The 22,594-nt window shown below is 61.8% G+C and overlaps 3 protein-coding genes across 3 annotated transcripts; 1 reads left to right on the top strand and 2 right to left on the bottom strand.

Annotated features, from left to right (window-relative positions):
• The first annotated feature begins 344 nt into the window (after window positions 1-344).
• On the top strand, window positions 345-1,454 carry SSTR5 (somatostatin receptor 5). Its single transcript, XM_037034590.1, has one exon. It carries the CDS (start codon window positions 345-347, stop codon window positions 1,452-1,454), a length of 1,110 nt encoding a protein of 369 aa, XP_036890485.1.
• A 7,375-nt stretch (window positions 1,455-8,829) lies between these two features.
• Window positions 8,830-10,582, bottom strand: C1QTNF8 (C1q and TNF related 8). Its single transcript, XM_037034622.1, has 2 exons — window positions 10,380-10,582; window positions 8,830-9,663 (listed from the first exon to the last, which is right to left on the bottom strand). The coding sequence occupies exons 1-2, from the start codon at window positions 10,576-10,578 to the stop codon at window positions 9,113-9,115; spliced, it is 750 nt and encodes a 249-aa protein (XP_036890517.1). The 5' UTR covers window positions 10,579-10,582; the 3' UTR covers window positions 8,830-9,112.
• Window positions 10,583-15,621: 5,039 nt separating this feature from the next.
• On the bottom strand, window positions 15,622-21,715 carry TEKT4 (tektin 4). Its single transcript, XM_037034582.1, has 6 exons — window positions 21,083-21,715; window positions 18,960-19,030; window positions 18,402-18,545; window positions 17,539-17,761; window positions 16,734-16,888; window positions 15,622-15,918 (listed from the first exon to the last, which is right to left on the bottom strand). The coding sequence occupies exons 1-6, from the start codon at window positions 21,614-21,616 to the stop codon at window positions 15,702-15,704; spliced, it is 1,344 nt and encodes a 447-aa protein (XP_036890477.1). The 5' UTR covers window positions 21,617-21,715; the 3' UTR covers window positions 15,622-15,701.
• Window positions 21,716-22,594: the final 879 nt, after the last annotated feature.

The following is a 22,594-nucleotide window of genomic DNA, read 5'->3' on the forward strand; positions in this document are numbered from 1 at the left end:
TGTGGCCAATCGGGGGACCACCCCGGGAAGGTGGGGGATACAGGGATGGTCAGGTCTCTGCAAGTCACTGCAGTAGCAACAGATGACATGTTGGCGTCTCAACTCAGGTTGCTGTCCCCTCGCTCCTTCCTCTCTGGGCTCGTTTTCCAAACAATTTGCTTAATGTGATTCCCAGCCAAGTTGAACATGGATAATCGTGTTTACCCTATGACCTGAGTAATCCTGCGCCTCCTGGGGTGGACGGGGGAGGGGGCGGGGGGGGGGGAAGTGCCTGGCCGTCCCATTAAGTGCCCGTATCCTCCCTCCTCCTCCTGCAGAAAGGACAGGATTCCGCCCTTGCGGCCATGGAGCCTCTGTTCCCCACCTCCAGACCAGCCAGCTGCAATGCCTCCTCCATGGCCACTGAGTGGCAGACCAGTGGAGGTGGCGAGAATGCGACGATGGCAGGACCGGTGCCCTCGCCGGGAGCCCGAGCGGTGGTGGTGCCGGTGCTCTACCTGCTGGTGTGCGCGGTGGGGCTGGGCGGCAACGCGCTGGTCATCTACGTGGTGCTGCGCCACGCCAAGATGAAGACCGTCACCAACATCTACATCCTCAACCTGGCGGTGGCCGATGTGCTCCTCATGCTGGGGCTGCCCTTCCTGGCCACGCAGAATGCTGTCTCCTACTGGCCCTTTGGCCCTGTGCTGTGCCGCCTGGTCATGACGCTGGACGGCATCAACCAGTTCACCAGCATCTTCTGCCTGACCGTCATGAGCGTGGACCGCTACCTGGCCGTTGTCCACCCTATCCGCTCCACGCAGTGGCGCCGCCCGCGGGTGGCCAAGCTGGCCAGCGCTGCAGTCTGGGCCTTCTCCCTGCTCATGTCTCTGCCCCTGGTGGTCTTCGCGGACATCCAGGAGGGCTGGGACACCTGCAACCTCAGCTGGCCAGAGCCCGTGGGTCTGTGGGGTGCCGTCTTCATCATCTACACTTCTGTGCTGGGCTTCTTCGGGCCGCTGCTGGTCATCTGCCTGTGCTACCTGCTCATCGTGGTGAAGGTGAAGGCCTCGGGCGTGCGTGTGGGCTCCACGAGGCGGCGCTCAGAGCGCAAGGTGACACGCATGGTGGTGGTGGTGGTGCTGGTGTTCGTGGGCTGCTGGCTGCCCTTCTTCATCATCAACATCGTCAACCTGGCCGTCGTCCTGCCCGAGGAGCCCGCTGCCGCCGGTGCCTACTTCTTTGTGGTCATCCTGTCCTATGCCAACAGCTGTGCCAATCCTGTGCTCTATGGCTTTCTCTCTGACAACTTTCGCCAGAGCTTCCGGAAGGTTCTGTGTTTCCAAAAGGGCTACGGCACTGAGGATGTGGATGCCACGGAGCCACGGCCCAAGAAGACCAGCCAGCTACAGGAGGCCACGCTGGCCGCTCGCAGCTCAGAGGCCAATGGGCTCATGCAGACCAGCAGACTGTGAGGGCTGCAGGTGGGAGTTCTCGCTGGGCCAAGCCTTTCCCGGGGATTCGGGGACCTGCTGAGGTGCTCCCCAGCAGCCTGAACACTCCCCATGGAGTGAGGGCAGCTGCCTGGGCTGAGGTTGTAGGTGGTTCTGCAGTGACGAGCTGCCACTTCCACCGGTCTGTTCTTGTTGCACAGGCAGGGGTTCCGGGGTCTTGGGCTGGAGAGGGTAGGAGCCGCCCAGGGGTCCCAGGCAATGGTCAGGGCATCAGGACCTGCCAGTCCTGCTCCAGCCTGTGTCAGCCTCCCAGACCAAGGGAGCAGCCATTAGTGTGAGCTAGTGACCACCCACCCAGCCCCCGCCCTCTTGCCACGTGTGTCCCGCCTCGGGTCAGCCCTGCACCACCTGATCAGCGCCAAGTGCCACACTGTGAAATTAAAGACTTCGAATGTCCTGGGCTCTGGCCTATGCCCCCCTGGCTCCTGGCACCTGGGAGCTTGTTGACTTTAGGTCTAGCAGGTGTGAGGAACAGAAGCTGCAAATGCCCCCAGGGCAGTGAGAGAGGGTGCTGACCCACCCCCTGACGGTCCATCTCCCTTCCTCCTAGCCACAGTCCCCTGGTGAGGGGAGCGAGAAATGGGGACTACAGGTCCCGTGGTCAGAGTGGGCGGGGAAGGAGGCAAGTGCAGAGGGAGAGCAAGGAGCTGAGCTTGGGGGTGAAGAGTCAGCCCCCAGGTTTCTGGGTGAAGGGGTAGAAGCACAGGTGTCCAGAGGGGTTCAGTGCAGGGGGTCTGGGTCACCGGGACAGGCTGTTCTGGGAAGGGGGCAGGTGAGGACACCGGAACATACAGTTACCTTGCCTGCTTTCAGCAGGGCCTTTGGGCTGGGGAGGGAGCAGAGATGAAAGCAGAAGAGGAGAGATATCCAGACAGCAGTGTGGGGAGCGGCTGGCCTCTCAGTGCAAATAGCAGCCGGCTGGAAGAGACTATGTGGGTGGATGCAAATGCCAGCAAATGCCAGGAATTTCTGTGTCCCCCAGACTGGAGTGATCCCATCTACCTTCCAGAAATGCTAGCAACTCCCACCACCCCAGGTCCACAACTGGGTCCCAGAGATGTGTGCCTGGGGCCCTGAGAGCCGTGGGCCTCTACCCAGGGCTGGGCAGAAAGGTCCAGGGTGTAGGGACTGACTCAACCTGCAGACCCCCTGCCTGGGACAGCCCTGATGAATGCCACCTCACCTGAGCTTCCTCTGCAGCCCAGAGCAGGACCCTAACCCTCAGGTGGGCACAGGGAGTGAGGGAGCTGTGCTGGGAGGTGAAGCCCTGGGTCTTGCCACTGACCCTAGGCAGAGGCCAAACCTTGGAAACAGCGGCATAATGAGGGCGCTAGAGTTTGAAAACCACTCTCCTGAATAAATTAGAGAATAAATGTTTGACTCCTTCCCAAAGCAAATATTGTTCCTGGAGCCAAGAAGCCAGTGCAAATCAGAGCGCGTGGTTAGGAGGAGGTGGGCAAACACTCAGCCAGAGTGATCAGTTGGCGCTTAGAAGATGCCATTGTGGGAGGTGTAAACAATAGGGTTAAAAGGGTTGGTGTGAACTTGCCTGGGGGCTGTGCATGGGGGCTCCTCTCACTTCCTGGGAGGGACCAGATCTGAATTTGGCCTCAACTGATTGGGGAGGAGCTTGCTGGGGCCTCTGTCCTTGGCTGCCTGCCTCAAGGCCTCCAGGCTGTCTCTGCCACTCCTGGGCTCAGTTGGGGGCAGGGGGGCAGCTCCTCCACGTGGGGCTACGGAGCCTGAGACTGGAGTCACTGGGAGCTGGTGGCTAAATGCACCCTCACCTTTCCTGGGGACTGGCATCCTGGGGAGGGGTAGGTGCCCCGGGAGAAACTGAGGTCCATCCCACCTGCTCTCCGCATCCCTCGGTCAGCCCCCCACTTGGATCTGAATGTGAAGCTCAGCCCCCCCCAATGACTCTGGGAGTGAGCAGATGGCTCGGAAATCTCTGCCCAGATCAATTTCTCCGGACTGATTCCAGTGCGCGAGCTCCCTCCCCGGCCGTGCCAACTGAGAGCGCCCACGTGGGGGGAACAGACGCCAGCAGCACCCTGATCTGTTCCTGCCCGATGGGGTGTGAGTGTGTGTGTGCATGTGTGCCTGTATGTATGTGACATAAGTGTGCTCACGCCCCAGGGCCTGACGGACCCAGTGGGTGGAGGAGCCTGTGGGATGTTCCAGGGGATCCTGTGCAGCCCATGACCCTGGGTTTGGGTGGGAGCTGGGGAGGGAGCTGGTGGTCGTTCCGGACAGACACCGATGCTCAGGCGAGGGTGGGTCACTGAGTGGGAGGGGAAAAGGACCCTCCCCGAGGCCTGTCATGGACAGAGCAGGAGTGTCCCGGGGGGGAGCATGAGCCCCAGGAGCCAGTAGACCTGACACAATGGACCTGGGGATAGGGCCCAGCCTGGCTGCAGCCCTCCCTCACTCAGCACAAGCTGGGGACAGCTGAAGGGCCACAGAGCCGCCACACTGCTCGCAGGTCTTGGTCCCAGCCTTGAGTGGGATGGGTGGGGTGGTGTAGAGCACGTACCCTCTGGGAGAGGTGACCTGTTTTATGGGCTCTCCCTCTGCATCGATGGGTTTTATTGGCTCTGGTGGCTTCCACAATGACCTTGCTCAGGAAATCCAGCCCCGGGGGCAGAATGAGCTTGCCCTGGGATAGCGTGCAGAAGCAGGAGGGGGCTGTTTGCCTGGCAGGGCTGGGCACAGGGTGGGAGTGTAGTGCAGTGGTAGCCTAGCTCCCTCAGGCAGCGAAGGTGCTGTGACCCCACAATGAGGGAGACAAAGGCCAGCCCACCCTGAGGTTGGTTGAAGCTGCGTCCCCAGCCTGTCTCCATCAGCACACCACGTTGGGAGCTCAGGGTGGAGTCCTGAGCAGGGGTCGGCAGGCCCACCCCCTCAGGAGTCCTGGGGCAGAGCAACAAGCTAAGGAAGGGGGGACATCAGGAAGGACGCACCACAGGAACCTGGGGCCACAGAGATCTGTGGTGTCCTTAGCAGGTGTCAGAACAATTGGATGACATTGAAAATGGGATCTTGCCCTGGCTGGTGTAGCTCAGTGGATCGAGCGCGAGCCTTCGAACCACACAGTCGTGGTTCGATTCCCGGTCAGGGCACATGCCTGGGTTGCGGGCCAGTTCCCAGCAGGGGACTCAAGAGAGGCAACCACACATTGATATTTCTCTCCTTCTCTCCTTCCCTCCCCCTCTAAAGAAAAATAAATAAAATCTTTAAAAAAAAGAAAATAGGATCTTCACTGGTCACTTATCAGGGCTCCCGAAGAAACATGGATCTCTGGGCTGGATGGAGACGGGGACCTGGGGAGACAGCTGGATCCACAATCCACCCCTCCTCCACCTGGCCTTGGGGGCAGGGTTGCCTCCCCAAGCCCAACTGCCACCTCCCCTCCCTCAAGTCCAAGGGCACTGCCTGCCCTCTGTAGACTGGCCGATGCCATCCTGGCTCCTGAGGGCTGGTCTAGCTACCACAGCTCTGAAGGACGTTTTGTTGGATGAATAACCAAGTGACATTGAATGATGAGGGTTCTGCCCAGGTGGGAGCTTTACCTTGAAGGTCCTTGACTGCCTGGAAGCCTGGGCAGGGTCCCCCTCCCTGCCTTTCCCTGTCTTGGGGCTCTCACCCTGCTCCAGGCACCTTGCCCTTCCCCGTGCCAGGCGCACCTTCTCCCGCCCCCTTCGGGCTCTGCACTGTACCTGGGGACGAAGCCGCAGCTGCACATCTGCCAGGTCTGTGCTGATGGAGATCAGAGGGCACCATCCGGGCCTGTGGGTGGGGGGCTGGGGCACCTCCCTCCCCTGACTCCTGCCTGGGGTGAGGGGTGAGGCCCTTTCTAAGGGGGGGTCTCTTCCTCTACATTTGCATACACAGGTGGAGGGGCTGGGGGAGGGGTTATGGAGCGACTGCTAATGGGATTTGTTTGTGGATCGTGAGAATATTCTGGACATAGAAGTGGTAGTTGCACAACATTGGGAAAGTGCAAAAGCCACTGAAGTTGCTCACTTCGAAATGGTAAATTTTGGTATATGAATTTCACCTAAATTTGCAAAATGAATGTTTTCTTGGAATTCCACTAAGCAGATAAACCTAATATGGATAAATTGGCTCCCAGACAGGATCCCATCTCTCGGGAGAAGGTGGCAGGGCTTTCCCTGTATTCGCTTTTCCAGCTTTTTTCTCTCGGCACAGGCGTGTTCATTCCAGATCACCACCGAGCCACACAGCGGGGGCTTCCCGCCTGCCGTTCTGACTGCGGTGGACTCCCCTTGTATCCCCTCGGTGGTCAGGGCAGCAGCTGGCCTCATTCATTGATTTTCCTGACTCTGGCCTCTAACCAAGGGCGTCTTTGATCACCTTGCAGAGGGTGCATTTGTCTCATCCTGCCCCTCAGTTCTCAGTCGCTGTTTGTGTGTGTTTTTAATAAATAAGCCCAGAGGGTATGAGGGTGATGCTGGCACTGCCTTCTTGTCCTGGCCTCTCTGGCCCTGTCCTCTGGGCTGTTCCTAGCGTGGGCCCCTCAGCAAGGGCTTGGCTGCAGTCGAGACTCGCCTCCACACCAACCCTATTCTCTGAGGATGCAGCAGCTTTGGCACTTGGAGGTGGTCAGATGCCCTTCTTGGCCAGACCTACTCTGGCCTCCTGAGTCGGCAGCTTGGAGCAGGGCCTGCCCCTCAAAGCTTGGCCAGGCCACCCCAGCACCTGCCTGCCCAGGCCGCTCTAAGGGCTGTGTTTGTGCCATGGGGTTAGAAGGAGGTAGAGTGGCTGTGGCCTGCAGACTTCCCCTGCCCAGGGCGGCCCCGCGCCCTGTGATCTAGGCCCCACCACTGCGGCTCCAGGGCCCTCAGCACCAGGCTGGCTGGAAAGAGCATGGGTTTGTTTGGGGCCAGCAGACAGGGGCTTTTCCCCCGGTCCCTCCTGGCCAGGCTGGCCCACAACACACAGAGGGTCTGGGGCTCCTGGTCAGGTTGGGGGGGGGGGAATCCAGGGTCTAGGAGGACTGAGGGAGGCCAGGGTCCTTCCAGTTCCCCAGCAGACACCTGTTCCCGTCCAGACACCTTTATCTCTATCGCAGAACCCTCCCCGCCACGGTGTCGCCCATTAGCACTAGCTCCTGATGCGCCCACGGGTTGCCAGGTTCCCCGGGCGTTTCCAGCTACCCCACCCATAAAACAACACAGGCCAAAGGGCCAAAGTGCAGCCTGAGGCTCAGCCCAGCTTAGCATCCAGGGCCCCTCTCAACCCTCCTGCTTCTAGCAGAGTCTGGCTGCACCAGCCCACAGTGTTCTGCCCCCCATCCTTGGCTACAAGGAGCCTTGTTGCTACCTGCTGTGTACCATGGAGGGCGTGGTCCAGTCTCAAGTTTCCCATGTCAAGGGTCCCCTTTGAGTCCCCTGAGGTGCTGGGTCTCAAGGCACAGACACTTGCCTGTCCTGACCGCATCTGTGGCTTTTTCAGGACAGGGTCCTATTTTGTCTGAACCCAGGACCCAGTGGGGATGCCCTGGGCTGGCACTGGAGGTTTGGAATCACCGCCCCACCCAGGTCTGCTTCCCTGTGGAGCTGCAGGCCTGAATGTGGGACGTGAGTGTTTCGTGCCTGGGACTGCAGGAGCCCCACCTTCCCCGCCCAGGGCTGGTCTGAGGTGGCAGCCCCTAAGGTCACACCTGCACAGCCCTTGTGGGCCAGCCTGTGAGCAGGAGTACGTGGACACGTGCAGGCAGGGTCTGTGCTGTGCTGAGATGTGCCCACTGCTCAGGAGGCTGCAGGCCCAGGCTTCAGGGTGGGCAGCTAGCACAGAGCCCCTCTGCTCACAGACAGGCAGGCCCTGCAAAGACAGCAGCCCTCTGTCCAGGCCACAGTGAGCAAGGACAGTCCCATCAATGGAGTGCCAGCTCTGAGTGCTGCACACACTGGGAGTTCTGCAGACCCTGCCAGCCTTCATTTCTGCCTTTGTCTGGGCCTTCGTGACCCTGTCCCCTCCCTCGGCTCTCTGCGCATCAGTGGGTGGGCAGACTCCTGGACCAACCTCAGCTCAGGGGTTTGTGTTCCCCTGGAATAACTGAGCTGCCTGGCGGCAGGGGAGGGCTACTGTGTTCCCACCATAACCCCCTCAGGGCAGGCACAGGAGGTGTGGATCCCCACCCCTTTCTAGACTCCCCCCATCAGCTAGTCATTGTCCTGAGAACGTTCCCCAGCCCCAGGGCTGGATGCATGTGAGGTTCGTTTCATAATGAGCTGGGGTCCTGATGGGAGTGGGAAGAGGGGAGCACATGCCAGGCCAACCTCCCTGTGGGCCCTGGGCCCTGAAGGTGGGTAAGGATAGAGGGGGGCCTGCACCTGCCCAGCTCCCGTACAGCCCCAGGCCACCTGGCAGGCAGCCTGCTCCTGGCACGTTGTTGGGAAAAGGGGGCTTGGGGCTGCCACCAGCCACTTCCTACCACTTCCTGCACCCCAGCTGGGGGCCTCAGGACTCTCCTTCTATGAGGGCTCTGACATCTCCTGCTCAGCTGGCCAGCCTGCAACTCCAGCCACCTCCACATGACCCAGGACCTCAGCTAGCCCTCCAGGCTCTGACAGTTCCACATGCTGCCCCTGCCAGGGCCTCACTGCCCCAGAACCTTTGCTCAGGGGGGAGCAGCCACGGGCGGAGATGCCAGGGGAGGCCGCACAGAGACAGCGGCAATGATGGGCCAGAGGGGCTGGGCAGGAGGTTCTAGAATGGCCAGGGACATGTGGCAGGAAAGAAGCAGACTCAGAGGGGACTGCAGGGTGGGGCAGCCTGATGGCTTCAACCTGCGGGGTGGACTGAGGCCTCCTGTGCAGTGAGCATGGGGAAGCTCCACCCACACGCACACCTGCAGGGTTGGGCCTGGGCCCACTGAGGGCTCCTCAGCACCAGGCCCCGACTTTAGCATGTCTAAGCGTAAGGTGTGGGGCTCCCCAGGGCTTTCACAGGCTCTGGCGCACATCTCGGTGTGGTCTTCCTCCACCACGCAGCTCATTCCAGACACACAAGGGAACTCCAGAAGCCCCAGATAATCAGCCCCCTGAGCAGGACTCTGTGTTCACCAAACACTTGCGTCTCCTCCCATTCACCGCCCTCTGACACCCACGGAATCCAGCACTGGTCTTGCTCGAGTCAGCTCCGAGAGCGCTAATGCCTGCATTTGACCCCAGGCCTCCCCAGCGTCTGGCCTGGCACCCAGTAGGTGCTTTGCAAATGTCTCTAAGGCAGTGGTGTTGGCACAGCCCTTTATAAGTAAAATGGTTGCTCAACCAGAAGGCAAACTCCGCAGCATCTAGAGATGTCCCACCAGCCTGTCACACACCCAAGCGTGCCCAGGTCTCCCTCTGGAACCATTTGGCATGAACCCTTGGTCCGTACCCCTCCCGCCAGACCAGCCCAGAGTCTCTCTCGGTCCCGTCACACCGCTCGGCTCAGTGTCTGCATGCAGTTGGTGCTCAATCAGTGCACACAGTCATAGCTCAGACACTGCCAGTATCAGTCTCATCCATGAGGGCAAGGCCAGGCTGGGGTGTCCAGGGCACGAGTGCTGTCCAGGGCTGGCAGTTGGCAGCGTGGGGTCTCTGAGGCAGCTAAAGTTCGGTGGCAGGCTTGACCAGGTGGCCGCTGAAGGTGACGTAGAGGTCCCCACGCTCACCGTAGATGGCGTTGTCTTGGTCACGCTGGAACATGCGCACCCAGACCGTGTCACCTGAGGCCAGTGGCAACAGCAGGCTCTGGGTCTGCATGACGCTGCGCTCACTGGGCTGCGCGAACAGCACAGCGGCAGCCTGCCGGTTGCACATGATGTGCAGGTAGGTCTCCTTGTAGTTCCAGGTGTGCACAGTGAGGCTCAGGAAGTACACGCCAGGTACAGTGCAGAGGAAGTGGCCGGACACCAGGTCAAAGGCGTCGTGCAGGTTCACCAGTTCCGTGTCAAAGGGCACAGCCTGGAAGGCTTTGATACTCTGCAGCCCCTCACGCCGGCCCACTGAGAAGGCTGCATAGCTATGCTGGCACGGGGTGCCGGGCAGCCCTGTCTGCCCCTTCTGGCCCTTGTGACCCCAGAGGCCCCGGGATCCTGGAGGGCCCTCCTTTCCGCTCCTCCCAGAGCGACCTCTGACCCCTGTCTCGCCCTTCTCACCTGCAGGGGAGCATGCAGAAGCCTCTGGTCAAGGCCTGGGATCTACTCACTAACCACCTGGCCTTGTGAGGGACCTCACATCCCCAGCCTCTGTCTCCTCGTCTGTACGATGGGTGCAGGGCAATGAGGAGCCACACCCCGAAGTTGTGGCTGTTCTAGGGCCCATGCAGACTATCGAGTGGGGTCGGTAGAACAGGGGAATGATGACAGTCCAGGCAGCAGCCCAGGGAAGGGTCCGAGCTAGGCTTTGAAAGACGAGAGGGCTAGGAAGTTGTTACTCAAGTCCAACCCCTGTGGCCTGCTGTCTGCCACAAGACGGTGCCCAGTGAGCTGAGTCTCTCTTGCCTTTTCCCACGGGGTCCCAACCCTCCCTGCCCGACCTCTGGTGGGCACTGAGCCTGGGACGGGCCATGCAGGTTGGGTAAACAGATTGAAGGGAGCCTCAGTTCCCCTCTCTTCACAGCCCCCTCCCAGGCCATCTTATTCCTGTTTGAGGGGCCAGCTGGGGGGACTGATAGCCTTTATGAGGCTGTCGTGAGCAGAGAGCCAGGGCTCTCTGTGGCTGGCCGGGCCCCAGGTGCCTTCCCAGGGCCACTCTGGAAAATCAGGGCCTCCGAGTTTTGCCCTGCTCTCCTGGCCCCTCTTTCCTATGTCCCTCAGTGTGGGTGTCCCTATGGGGCAGGGCACAGGGTGGGCCACCTCTCTGTGACACTCACCTTTGAGGATTGAGAGGTCGATGGTGGGTCGCACGTGGGACAACTGCACCCACTTCTCCCTGTTACTCCCAGGGGTGAATGAGCCGGGGGCAGCTGGGGGCCAGGCCGGGTGGCAGCAGGTCACACACGGCCACTGAGGCAGCCCCAGGCTGGGCCAGGTGGGCAGCACCAGGAGGAGCAGGAGGGCAGGTGCCGCCATCTGGACCACAACCTAGGAGATGGGTTGTGGAGCGGGGAGAAGAGGAGGGCGTCTGAGAAGGAGATGCCCCGCTGAGCCCCCCTCCTCAACCCCACAGCAGCCAGCTGTGCCCCCTTCTCTGGGGAGCCAGCAGATGGGACCTATGTGGGTCACAGAGCTGGGGGCCCTCAAGGTGCAGCAGTGGGCAGGGCCAGAGCTCATCCTGCCCCAGACAGAGGCCTGGCACACCCTTCTCCGATTCTCAGTGCCCCACCCCTGACAGACATTACTGGTGGAGCCCAACACTCTTTCGCCCAGGCCTGGCTGTGGCCTCAGAATCCTCCTGCAGGACCACCACCAGGGCCACCACCCATCTGAGGGGCCTGCACAGGGGACCACTCACACCTGCCCTTCCAGAGGCCTTAGCAAAGTGGCCCTGGCAGCCCCACCCAGTCTTAGCTGGTATTTTCAGGCTTCTAAGTGGCTGCTCCCTCTGTGGCCCCAACCCCTCCCAGGGCCTTAACTCTCCAATGTATCAGGCACCCTAACTGCCTGCAGCCTGGGAGCCCTGGTCCCCAAAGCCCTCATGGCTGGAGACCCTACGCCTGGCAGATCAATGGGAGCTGCCTTGGCAAAGGGGGGGCTCGGAATCAGCCCTCTGAAACCCCACCCTTTTGTAGCCTCAAAGAGCCCTCGGGGCGGGGCAGCTTCAAGGAAGGGCAGTACCCCAACCCCTGGAGCCCAGGTTGGGAGGGGCCTATGTGAGGCCCCTTCTACCCGCTGCCTAGCTGGGCAGAGGGAGCACCCTAGTCTTGTGCTCCCAGGGGGGAGAGGGAGGGCTACTTGGGAGGCTACCTCATGTGACCCTTCACCCTGTCATGGAAAAGATGGTATGTAACCCCCACTAGTCCTGGGCCTCCTGCCTCCTCACACCCTCCCCTGGGACACCCCGACCCCTGGCCCATTCATGCCGGGAGGGGCACCACTTCCCAGTTCAACCAGCCGCTATGGGGGCCCCTGGGTAAGCCCTGCATGCACCTGGGCCTCAGTTTACCCCTGGCAAGTGGGTCCTGCCAGTCCTGGTCTCTCCAGAGGCTGCACCCAGGAGGCTCAGCCAAAGGTCGGCATGTGAAGTGAGGGTCATTCCTCCTCCCTGTGGCCTGACCTTGCTGAGCGAAGACCCAGGCAGCTTCCTCCAGGGAGCCCTCTAGAACATCGGTCCTGGGCAAAGTCCTTCCTCTTGCATAGAGAGCCTGGGACCCACTTTCAAGCTTCCCTTCCCCGGCAGATGGGACCCACATCTCTCCACCCACCTCCCCTCCCCACCCCAACCTCCGGAGCCCAGGAGACCCTGCAAGGCCCCCTTGGATTCCTCCCATGCAGGGATCTGATGGGAGTGGGTGTCTCCAAGGGATCCCACCTGTGCCACTGGAGCCCCACCTCGTCCCACCGGCAGTCTGGGGTCCTGGGCGTCCTAGCCGCCTGGCCTGCCCCGAATACAGCCTGGGTTGGAGCTTCCCTTCTGTTGGGGTCTGGGGGGAGCACAGATGCCTGCAAGCCCATCCTGCCCAGGGTGGCTATGAATACCCGGCTCGCCCCTCGCTCCCTGTTACCATTTCACGGTCGGTGCTGCTGCCTGTCTGGCTGTCTCCAGCGTCACTGCCCCAGCAGCCTGTGAAAGAGCCTTTTCATGCCCCCCCCCCCACCGCCCCCAGCCAGGCGCCCACGGCTTCCCCTGGGCCATCCAAGACCAACAGGCCTCCAGCCAGCTTCAGAACTCCCTGCAGGAGGCTCGTAGGGCCCTGCCGCCTGCCCCTGGCCTCCCTCTGCCAGCTGGCCACCTGCCAAAGGGCCTGCGCAGCCTTGCCACAGGGGCTCCAGGGTCCTCCTGCCAGCCCTGTGCCATGGTGTAGGCCTGGGGGCCTGGGGTCGGGGACTGGCAGGTCGGGGTATGGTGCTGTGGGCTGGCCGCCTCCTCCATTTGGGGTACAGTGACTTAGGGCAGGGCAGGAGAGGCCAGAGTTGCAGCTGGGAGGAGACTGATCAGGGGGACAGAGGCCAAAGTGGGGTAGGGCAGACCAGGGACCAGCTGGTGATGGTGACAACCTCCTGTCCCTGGCTGGGCAGTAAGGGCTAGGGCCGGTGGACAGAACCCAGAGGAGCAGTGTCTACGCAGGCCCATGGCCCCTGCCTGAGCCCTTCCGGGTCAGGGTGCCCAGCAGACGGAGAAGCCTGCTACGGCACCCGGTTGGGGGGCGCCCAGCATCAGCCTACCCTGTCAGTGGGTAAGGGCTTAGTTCCTGTTATGCCCACCAGTGGGAATGACTCACAGGGCCCCCCAGGGAGCGACAGGCAAGGGCTTCACCCACCATGAACCTGAAGCTGAGCCCACGCTGGGGCCTGGCCTGGGCCCTGCTTTGAGTCTGGATAGCTGGGCATGGGACTCAGGTGCAGAACCTTGCGCCCTGGCCTGTGGACATGAGGACATGCAGTTCCTGGGAAGTGTGCCCCCCTCACACCAAGGCAGGCCACGTGTAGGGCAAGCACCAGCTGTGGCCTGGGAGACAAGCCGCTACAGACAGCCCAGGCCAACGAACCCATTCCTGCTATTCCGGGCCCAGCCACAGGCCCAGTTCTCTCTGCAGCTCCCCAACCCCGGTCCTCCTCACTGACCGCCAGGTTGGGGCACGAATGGGAGGGACCGGGGAGGCTGAGGCAGCCCCACCTGTGGGGGTCTTGCTGTGGCAGGCTAAGGGCGAGTGGGACTGGCGAGGGCTGTGGGTGGAAGCTGCACCAGCTGGAGCCAGTTCCCAGACTGGCCCCACCCCCGGGAGATGACAGCTTACTCCAGCAGGCCCTGCCACTCCCTTTGGGGACAGCTGTCTTCACCTGGAGGGTGGCACAGACAGAGGGCGTGTGAAGCTGCAAGCCCTGAGTGCTGACTCACCTCCCTGCGGCCCCTGCAGCCCCTGTGCCTTGTGGTCTGCCTCTGAGACCCGAGGCAGTTCAGCAGGCGGCACTGAAGGCCGTGCGTGGCCAGGGCCCTGCCTCTCATCGCCGTGTCCCTGTGGAGTCAGTGGGCCCAGGACAGGCTGGGGGCTCTTCTCTGTCCACACAACTGTTACCTCTGAGGCTCCCACAGGAAGGCAGATGCCCAAGTTCTGCTGCTCCCTGCACCTGAGCCTTGATTTCCCACCTGCAAGTGCGTACCCATGGGCCCAGAAGCGAAGGGAGTGCTGGATGGGCATGGGGGAGGCACAGCCGTCAGGGTGCCAGAAGCTTCACCACGCTGTGGGGCTGATGTCCGACCCTGTGCCTCCCGCTGCCCACGCCCCGACTCCAACAGGCAAAGCAGCCCCCCAGAAGGGAGGTGGGCGTTCGCTGTGAGCCCCCTTTGGGGAGGATGCGGGGAGTTAAGTGCGCCTGGCATGCCGGGTGGGTCTGGGCTGAGCGAAGGCCTCTGGGGCCCGGGCTGGGTGCACCGCTTCCGCTGGCAGGCCGGCCAGGCTCTGAGCGGGGGTGGTCAGCAAGCTCCGCAGGTGACTCAGCGGGTGGCAGGAGGACGAGGCTTCTGGACAGAAATAGCCATCACTTGGATGTGCTGCCTGACATCTCCGTGACAACGGCAAGGTGGCGGGTGCTGTGGCCCCACGGGGTCAGCTGCCCACACAGGGTCTGCAGAGGTTGAATTTCGACTGGTAGCAACTGGCCAGCTTGGGGTGGACATAGCTGTCCACGCCTACCCCAAGCCCCACGGAGAATTTGACTTGCTGCCTGGAGCCATGGTGCAGCTCCGGGGCCTGGTCAGTGCTCTCCACAGGGTGACACGATTTCCAGCCTCACAGATGGCCAGCAGAGGACGCACAGTGAAGCCCAGCAGTCAGGCAGCCCCCCGGGACCACACCCGCCACCCTCCCTGCCTGATCTCACCGCCAAGCTCTGGAAATAATGAGCTTTGAACAGCCCCCCTCACTGGGCTCCCATCAGCTGCCACCCTCCAGGAGGCCTGCACAGGGCGGCCCTCAGCGCTGATGGGGACGCTGCCTTGGCCACAGGGTGGTAATGGGGTCTAAGTGGCAGGAGTCGGCACAGTGGGAGCCATTATCTCCAGGCCTATTAATGGAAGTGTCCCTGAGAGTCCTGCCTATGAGCTGCTGCTGGGGAGGAGACAGCAGAGGGGGGAGGGAGGGGGTGTTGAGAGGGGGCAGGTGCGGGCGGGGAGGCACAACAAGGGGAGCCTCACTGCCACCCCACCCCCAACAAAGTGCCTGGCCCTCCCTGGGGAGCACCGTTCTGTCCAGAGAAGTGGACACGGGGTACGGAGTGGTACGGGGCCAGCTGGGTAGCAGGGACCCTGCGGTTTCCTTGCAGCCACACCGCTGCCTGACTCACTCACTAGCTGGCTGAGAAGGGGCTGGACAAGAAGACTGGCCACCCAAAGGTAACCAAGGTGGCTGGGCATGAAGGCCCTCCAGATATTCCCGCCTCCCAGGCCAGGGTCTGCCTTCCCTGGTCCCTGCCCTGTGCCAGGTGCAGGGAGAGGTCTTGAGGGTTTTCCCAGGGGCCCGACATCACCCAGGGGTATTGAGGCACCTGGGATGCCGGAAGCCCCCAAGGTGTAGTCCTTCAGGGAAGAGGCAGGCTGGCGGTACGTCCAGACGGCTCCGCCCCAGGTTCCCCTCCCACTGGCGAGGGGAGAGCCTATCGGCCTCCCCATGACAACATCCGGGGCCCACGGAAGACCAAGAGCAGGTTATTGTTGCAACGACAAGAGGCTGTGACGAGTGGTGTGGCTCTGGTGGGATGAGAGGGGACCCTCACTCTGAAGCATCCTGCAGGTGGCCCAGATGGGCAGAGAGACCGTCTAGGCCTGGGCTATGGTCGGAGCTGGGGAGGGGCCTGGCCTCACGTGGCCAGCTTGAGTGATGAGGAGGGGTTTCTATCGACCTCTACTGACCCCTCTCTGCAGGGGTAACCGGGCCTGCCCTGGGCACCAGGAATTGCCCCTTCCAAGGAAGGCTCCACTCAGAGCCCACGCCACAGTTGGAAAGCTAACATGCTCTTTATTTGAGGGGTGGGGGGCAGGTGCCTGCCCGAGTCTGGCCGAGGACAGTGGGGCTGCTCTTCTATGGCGCCAGCCTGGCTCACTGGTAGCCAGCCAGCCGGAGGACGGTGGGGTAGTGGGCACGGTGGGCCATGCACTTCTGGCGGTCGATGAAGATGCTGTTGGTTTTGACGGCGATGTCCTTCTCCAGGCTCATGCGCGTGTCCTCCAGGTTGCGCAGCGACTGCTCTGCTTCTAGAAGCTTCTCCCTCAGTGCTGAAAGGGACATGTTCAGCTCCTGTACCTCACTCACCAGCCTGGGGGATTTGGAGGAAGGAGGTGTGAGCTGGGCCGTTACCAGAATACTGGGGCCTTCGGGCTGGGAGGGGCGAGGCCTGACATTCAGAGGCTAGGAACCCCGGCGGGGGGGTCTTGGCCCAGATATCCATAAAGGACCCCAAAGGTCCCCGAGGTTAGCCCACAAGCAGAGCTGAGGAGTGACTGAGGCCGGGCTCTATAAGAAGCTTCAAGGCTCCCCATGGTGCCTTCTCTTCCTGGTGTTTGGAAGCAGGCTGGACATGCCCTCAGAGCTGAGTAAAGCCCCAGTCTCCTGAAGGAACCAAGAGACAGGGAAGAAGGATGGCCGAGGTGAGCGGGGTGGGGGCAGCGGAATCGTTCTGCTCACAAGGGCAGCGAGGCACTCCCTGAGTCAGAAAAACAAAAAACAGGATCCCACCTATGGCTCCAGCCCAGGCTGTGGGCCCACTGTGACTTCAGAAATGTGGACTGGTCTGGGACACAGGGGGACTCAGCCTCTGAGACCCCGAGATTCCTCACTGGGACGACTGCACAGCACCGGGTAAAATGGGAAGTGCCCCACTGTCCCTGGCACTCAAAGCCCTGACACAGTGACCCCCAGGGCTTGTGCAGTGTCTAGCCCGGCTGGGTGGGAGTGGGGACATGCAAATACCTGCTTGTGTGAGCTGTGTTGGTGTGAGGCCCCAGTGTCCCCTCAACACATCTGCAGGTCTGTGTGTACGTGGCAGGAGTGTTCATGGAGGTCCCCGGGGCTGAGGGGGGCCTGGAGGGGCCTGGGTCGGGGGTGGTGGCCGGACCGGCTCCGGGGCTGTACCTGAGCTGGGCGGTGTCACGGCACAGCTCCACGTTGGGCCGGTGCGAGCGCTGGTACAGGCGAGTCTCGGCCACCTTCAGAGGCACCTCCTTGTCCTTGATGGCCTGCTTCAACTCGGCTATGTTGTGCTCCTGGTCTGTTATCTCTTGAAGTGTCTGTACACAAGACAGTCCCCATGGGCCCCAGGCAAAGCAGGCTGCCAGGATGGACCTGGCCTCCTCCCTGAGCCCTGGAGCTGTGCCCAGGAAGCAACCTGGCCACTGGCTCTGGAGGAGGCGTGCAGGCAGGGAGGCACACACAGCTGCCTCCACCTGCCCAAGGGCACCTGGGGGCTGGGGTGAGACAGCAAAGCCTGTTGTCTGGCAGCTCTGACCGGAACTCCCCCAGCCCTGGCGGTCTCCAGCCCCGACCCTAGCCAACAACCAGGGAGACTTGGAGCACAGGCCATCCTAACAGTCAGGGGTGAGAACCCTGCCAGGCCCAGACCACCTCCTCCCACCTTCTCTCCTCCTGCTCGTACCTGACAGCCTCTCCTGGTCGGTTGACCACTCCACTAGACCACCCCCAACATCACCTAATTTTTCCCGGGTTTAGTGAGGGGGGCCCTGCCTCTGAGGTCCCTCAGGGTGGGAGAGCGGGAGGAGGGGCAGGGGCGAGGCCAGGTTGTGACCAGGGCATAGTAGCCAGGACAGGGGCCGGGGGTGGAGAGCACAAGGAGCCTAGTGTCCCCCTGATGATGGGCGCCCAGAACTCCAGACCGCTCTGGACACGGCCGTGGGTGTGGCTTGGGTGCGTCCATCCGCACCTTGTGCAGGTGATGCTCTAGCTTGTGGCGAGCGTCCTCCAGCTCCTCCAAGCGGCGCCCAAAGGCCAGGTTCACCGCGTCGCACTGCAGTCGCAGGTCCTCGGCAGTGTCCCGCAGGATGCAGTCAATGAGCTCTCGCAGGTTGCAGGAGGCCAGGCGCTCACGCTCGGCGCGGACCAAGTTTTCTTGTGTGAACTTGGCCCATGTCTCGGGCGTGGAGGCGCTGCGGGGTGGAAGTGGCCGGTGGGCACCCTGCCAACTGTTCCGGTTCCCACGAGGCCCACCCCTTGTCCCCGGCTCCCAGCACAAACCATACCTCCCCACACCCAGCCACAGTGCTTCACCCCGCCTCCTGCGACCACTACCACAGCAATGCCCGACGCCCTCCAGCGCCTCCCCGCGCCCACTCTGGCTCAAGCGTTCCCGTGTCCAGCCTTGCTGCACTACAATGGGCTGGACTAGCTCCCCCTGCCGGCCTCTTGTGGACCTGCAAGTCCGTCGTCTTTGTTGTTTCCCAGGCTCGCGCTGTGCCCCCTTCACTCCCCACCCCCATCTCATCCCCGTTTCTGGCAGCCCCCAACCCCTAGTCCTGTCTCCCTGCGCATCTCCCCCAGCCCCTCTGCTGAATGTGTGGTGGTGGCACTTGGGCAGTGATCCTGATCATGCCCATCCTCGGGAGCAGAAGAGCTTGAAGAGGACTACCTGTGGTGAGAGCCTCAGGGCCCAGGGGCGCTGGGGAGGAGCCAGGACCTGAAGCAGGTGGGTGGGGGGCGGGGTCGCGGCGGGGGGGCGGTCCGCAAGGGTAAAGGTGGGGGACTGGGTGTCTGTGGGGAGGAGCACTGGGAGGGGATGGGGTGGCCCACCTCTCCTCAAATTTAGTAGAGTGTGGGTGGAACTGCACCTCCGTGCTCTGGTTGTGGTACCCGGCGCAGGTCTCATCAATGTTGTAGGCCTCCACCTTGTCAGACCAGTCCATCTCGCACACCTGCTTGTGCTCCCGGTTCAGCCTGGGGGCGGTGGAGAGGAGCCTGAGTTTGTGCAGAGGGCTGGGGAAGCCGGGCCCACTGGGACACTGTGGGGCAAGCCCCCCGCCCTGCCCCAGGCCATAGGCATACACCTGCCTGGTGTGGAGTCCTCAGGACCCAAGGCCCACCTGGCCAGCAGTGTCCAAGAGCAGCTGCCCCTTCCTCCCCAGGAGGCTGGCCTGGACTACGTGGACACCTAGGTCCCCCAGGCCATGCAGGAATCTGCTACTTCCACACCCACCTGGTGCCCCTGCCCAGCGGGCACTCCTGGCTGTGCCCTAGGGCAAGACCCCATCTTTCTGAGCCTCAGAGCCAGGTCGCCCTGACTTCCTGCTCAAAGCCAGTCTAACGGGTGGGGGGACGGTGGGAGGGTTGTTCTGCCAGCTAGAGACCCACCGGATCTGGTTCACAGCCTGCATGATGGTCCTTTTCAGCAGCTCCTGGATGTTCCGGATGAGCTCAGCCTCCTGGGGGAGGAACCGCACCCTTAGCAAAGCTCTGAGGGCAGACAGGGCTGCTGCGGGCCCACAGTCAGCCTCTGAAATGCTCAGGGGGGGTTGAAACTTGGGGCAATGTCCAGAGGAGTGGGGGGCTCAGCTGGCACTTGATCTCTGGCTGAATGGCCTTGGCCTTGGGCCTTGTTGACCCCTGGTCTTTTTCCTGGAAAATGAGGCATGAATCCTGCTCTTCCTCATAAGGTTTATTCGGTGTTTTTCAATATTCTATTCAGCATAGGGTCTTTTCTTCCTATGAAAAGGAAGGAGGCTTCAAAGGACTGCTGGGAGGGTCACCCAGGGGCTATTCCCACTCGTTTGTCACCCAGTACCCCCTGGAATCTGGGGGCTGTCCCTGTAGCCCACCCAGGGGACTGAGGGCATCAGCCCCTGGACAGCCAGGCCTCTGGTCTCTGAGGACGCAGGGCCCTAGGGAACAGGCACTCCTCTGGGGGGCTACCCCTTGGGGTTGAGGATGCAGAGAGACCTTCCCCACACCGACCACGACAGATTCCCTGCCTTTCTTTGTGCTGCTGCCTCGACAGCTCCATTTTCTACATGCAAACACCCTTTCCCCTGATCTGAATCTTTGCCTCCAGTCTGCACCAAACGCACGTGTGTCTGGGTCTGTCCCCTGGTCTGTGTCCCTGTTCGTGCACTGCTCAAGTGGCTCATGGGATACCGGGCCATTGGCCTTGGCTCAGGACAGGGGGACTACAGCCTGAGACTGGGGAGCTCTGGAGCAGCTGAGTGTAGGGGGCCAATTGTGGGGGGCCAAGGAGGGAGTTGGGGACTTGGGGGAAGGTGGGAGGGTGAGGGGCAGGACTCAGGGTTCCGGCCAGAGCGTGCAGGAACAGTGCAGGGGATGTCTGGAGCCACTGGGACAGCTGTTTGTCTCTCTGAATCTCACACATGCCCACCTCTTGCAGCCTGTTCATAGGTGAAGCCTCAGGCTCCGAAATGTGTGGGAACTCTGCCTCACCAGGACCGAGAGTAACCCCACCTGGACTAGGTAACCCCCTGATTCGAATGGGGCTTTCTCAGGACAGATTCTGCCAGGTGGGGCTGGGGGGAATCCTCATGGAATGAGTGTAGCCTCCCCCTGATTCTTACCCCACCCACATCATACCACTGACTGGTGCCTGGGTCTCCACCACTGGTATCCTCGGGTGAGGAGGACTCAGCCTCTTGGAGCTCAGGGTCAGGCTTAATTTGCATGATCAGGGTGACCCAAGGGGATTCTCAGCAGGTAGCAGAACTTGAGGTGACCAAGGGACCATCCACTGGATGCAGGGACCAAGAAAGGCCCCCTGATCCTGCACATGCTCCAGATCTCAGGCGGCTGCCCCCAGGACCCAGCTCAGGCCCCTCTCCATCCTCGGGGTTTATGTAAAGGGGTGTCAAGGCTCAGGAGATGGACTGGCTGGGCCCCACCCTGCCTCAGCGGCCCCTGACTGTCCCATCAACAGGCAAATGTCCCCAAGACATGTCCCAGGTGCAAATCCTGCTGCAGCCTCGGCCCTGCCCCCACTCCAGTGGGCACTACAGGGGGTTGGGCATGAGTTTGTGGCAAGTGGACAAGTGCTGAGCCTCAGCCCAAATCCCCATATGTGCTGGAGCCCCACGCTGGTGCTCCCAGGACACAGGCCCCTAACCCGGCACGAATGGGCTGCAGTGCTCCCTGCAGGGAGCCCGGCCTTACCCCAAGCCTACTGTGAGACCCAGGCTGTGGGGAGGTCAGACCAGAGACACTTCTGCCTCCTGGGGAATCTGAGCCCTGACCCTCCACCCCCGCCCCCTCCTGAGTTGCCCCAGCACCCAGTCAGCTCTGGTCCCTGACCTACATACAGAGCCAGCTTCTCTGTGCCTTTGTGTGCAGAGGGGAATGGGCACCAAGGCCTCTGCCAGCCCGTGTTTTGGGGATGCACCCGTGTCCACCATCAGGCTCCAGGCAGGTCATTCTCCCTGCAGAGCAATGAAGGTGGCCTGGGTCTGTGCATCCCTGAAAGCCAAAGGGGCTCACACCTTCAGCAGCTCCTTCTCCACATAGTCGCTCACGAGGTCTGGGTGCTGGCGGCGCTCGCGGCACTGCAGGTTGTCGGTGGCGATGGAGAACGGCACAGCAGTGGCATCCAGGGCGCGCTCCAGCCGCAGCTTCTGCGCCAGCAGCAGCTCAGTTTCCGCAACCAGCTCCCCCACCTCACGCTGAAGCTCTGACTTCCAGCAGTGTATGTCCTGCAGGCGTTCGCCCACCTTCCGGGTAGAGTCCGCCTGCGTTCGCTGCGCCAGCGCCTCCGTCTCGGCAGCCAGCTGCCTGCTCTCATGGCGCTGCCGCTCCGACTGATCACGGTCGGCAAAGGCCTGGTAGTAGCTGGCATAGCAGTTCTGGAACCATTCGTCTACCAGGTACTTAGCTGTGCGGAAGCCAGCAGTGGCCAGGCCTGAGGACGTGTAGGCACCTGTGTTGTGGGCCACATCATACAGCTTGAGGGGCAGCTCGCACGCCGGTATTGTCTGCGGGGCAGGCTGCTTCGTCAGGAGCACATCCGTCTGAGCCATGGTGCCACTGACCTGGGTACAGGTGGGTGGGAGGGGAACTTGGCAAGGTCAGAGGGGCAGCTCTGGCCACTCTGTCTGCTCTGGCCACTCTGCTCTGGCCACTGTGTCTCCAGAGTAGGAAGTCTCCAGGTCTCCTGGCGACAGGTAAATGCCAAGCCCTCCTGTTGCTAGGCAACAGGAACCCTCCCCTATTGGCTCTCTTAAAGAACCAGGCAGGCTCTCATCCCACCCATCTTGGCTGGCATCTGGCTGGAGGAAGCATTGCACCTGGGACCATAGGTTCCATTGGGGTCTCCCCCATGGAAGTATCTTTGATGAGGAGTTGAATTCAGCCTCCCTCGGGTGCCTGGAGTCAGATTTCTAGATCTGCTCCACGTGGGAGGAGGCTTCTGTCCTGGGCACAGTACCCTAAGGCCACCCAGGGCCAGGCTCCCAGCTGAGGCCTGGGTGGGGAGAAGGGGCTAGAAGTACACCAGGTCTAGGGCACAGATCCTCCTCATCCCCATTCTGAACGGGAAATTTCAGCTCGCGGGTGATACCCCACAGGGGCAGCAGAGGGCGCCATTGGCTATAAAATGCCGTGTGGCAGGCCCATACAGTAGCTTTAGGGTCCTCCCACTTCTGCCAAGCCCTTGACCCCTCCAGTCCCCACTCTTCCCACAGGATCCCCCAACCCCAGTCCTCCTAGCAAGACACCCATACCTCCCACCATAGTCTGGGAGAAGCCCAGCCCTCCACCATCCGCCCCTGCCCCACACACACGAGGGCCACCAGAGGCCTGGAACCTCCTCAGACACATCAGCTTGGGCTCCAGCCGGCCTTGGCTCGGCAGTGCCCTCCTCCCTAGGCCCTGACCCCCGGCACTGGTACCCCTCACTGTGCTGATGGCACTTACACCTCGTGGCACAGAGTAGGTGCTTTATACACGTGGGCTTTGGGGACCAAAGTTTGAGACTTTCCCGACCCAGAGTGAGAGTG

Source organism: Sturnira hondurensis, unplaced genomic scaffold, assembly GCF_014824575.4.
Source record: "Sturnira hondurensis isolate 20B ecotype Veracruz unplaced genomic scaffold, ASM1482457v3 Scaffold0022179, whole genome shotgun sequence".
In the NCBI taxonomy this organism is placed as follows: Eukaryota; Metazoa; Chordata; class Mammalia; order Chiroptera; family Phyllostomidae; genus Sturnira; species Sturnira hondurensis.

What these genes read in the sequence shown, in the direction of transcription:
- TEKT4 (XM_037034582.1), bottom strand. Translation starts at nt 21,616, where the DNA reads ATGGCTCAGACGGATGTGCTCCTGACGAAGCAGCCTGCCCCGCAGACA. An exon ending in TCTACTAAATTTGAGGAGAG is followed by an intron (nt 17,762 to 18,401) that starts GTGGGCCACCCC and finishes TCCACCCCGCAG; the next exon opens with CGCCTCCACGCCCGAGACAT. An exon ending in TAGAGCATCACCTGCACAAG is followed by an intron (nt 16,889 to 17,538) that starts GTGCGGATGGAC and finishes TCTTGTGTACAG; the next exon opens with ACACTTCAAGAGATAACAGA.
- SSTR5 (XM_037034590.1), top strand. Translation starts at nt 345, where the DNA reads ATGGAGCCTCTGTTCCCCACCTCCAGACCAGCCAGCTGCAATGCCTCC.
- C1QTNF8 (XM_037034622.1), bottom strand. Translation starts at nt 10,578, where the DNA reads ATGGCGGCACCTGCCCTCCTGCTCCTCCTGGTGCTGCCCACCTGGCCC. An exon ending in CGACCTCTCAATCCTCAAAG is followed by an intron (nt 9,664 to 10,379) that starts GTGAGTGTCACA and finishes GCTCCCCTGCAG; the next exon opens with GTGAGAAGGGCGAGACAGGG.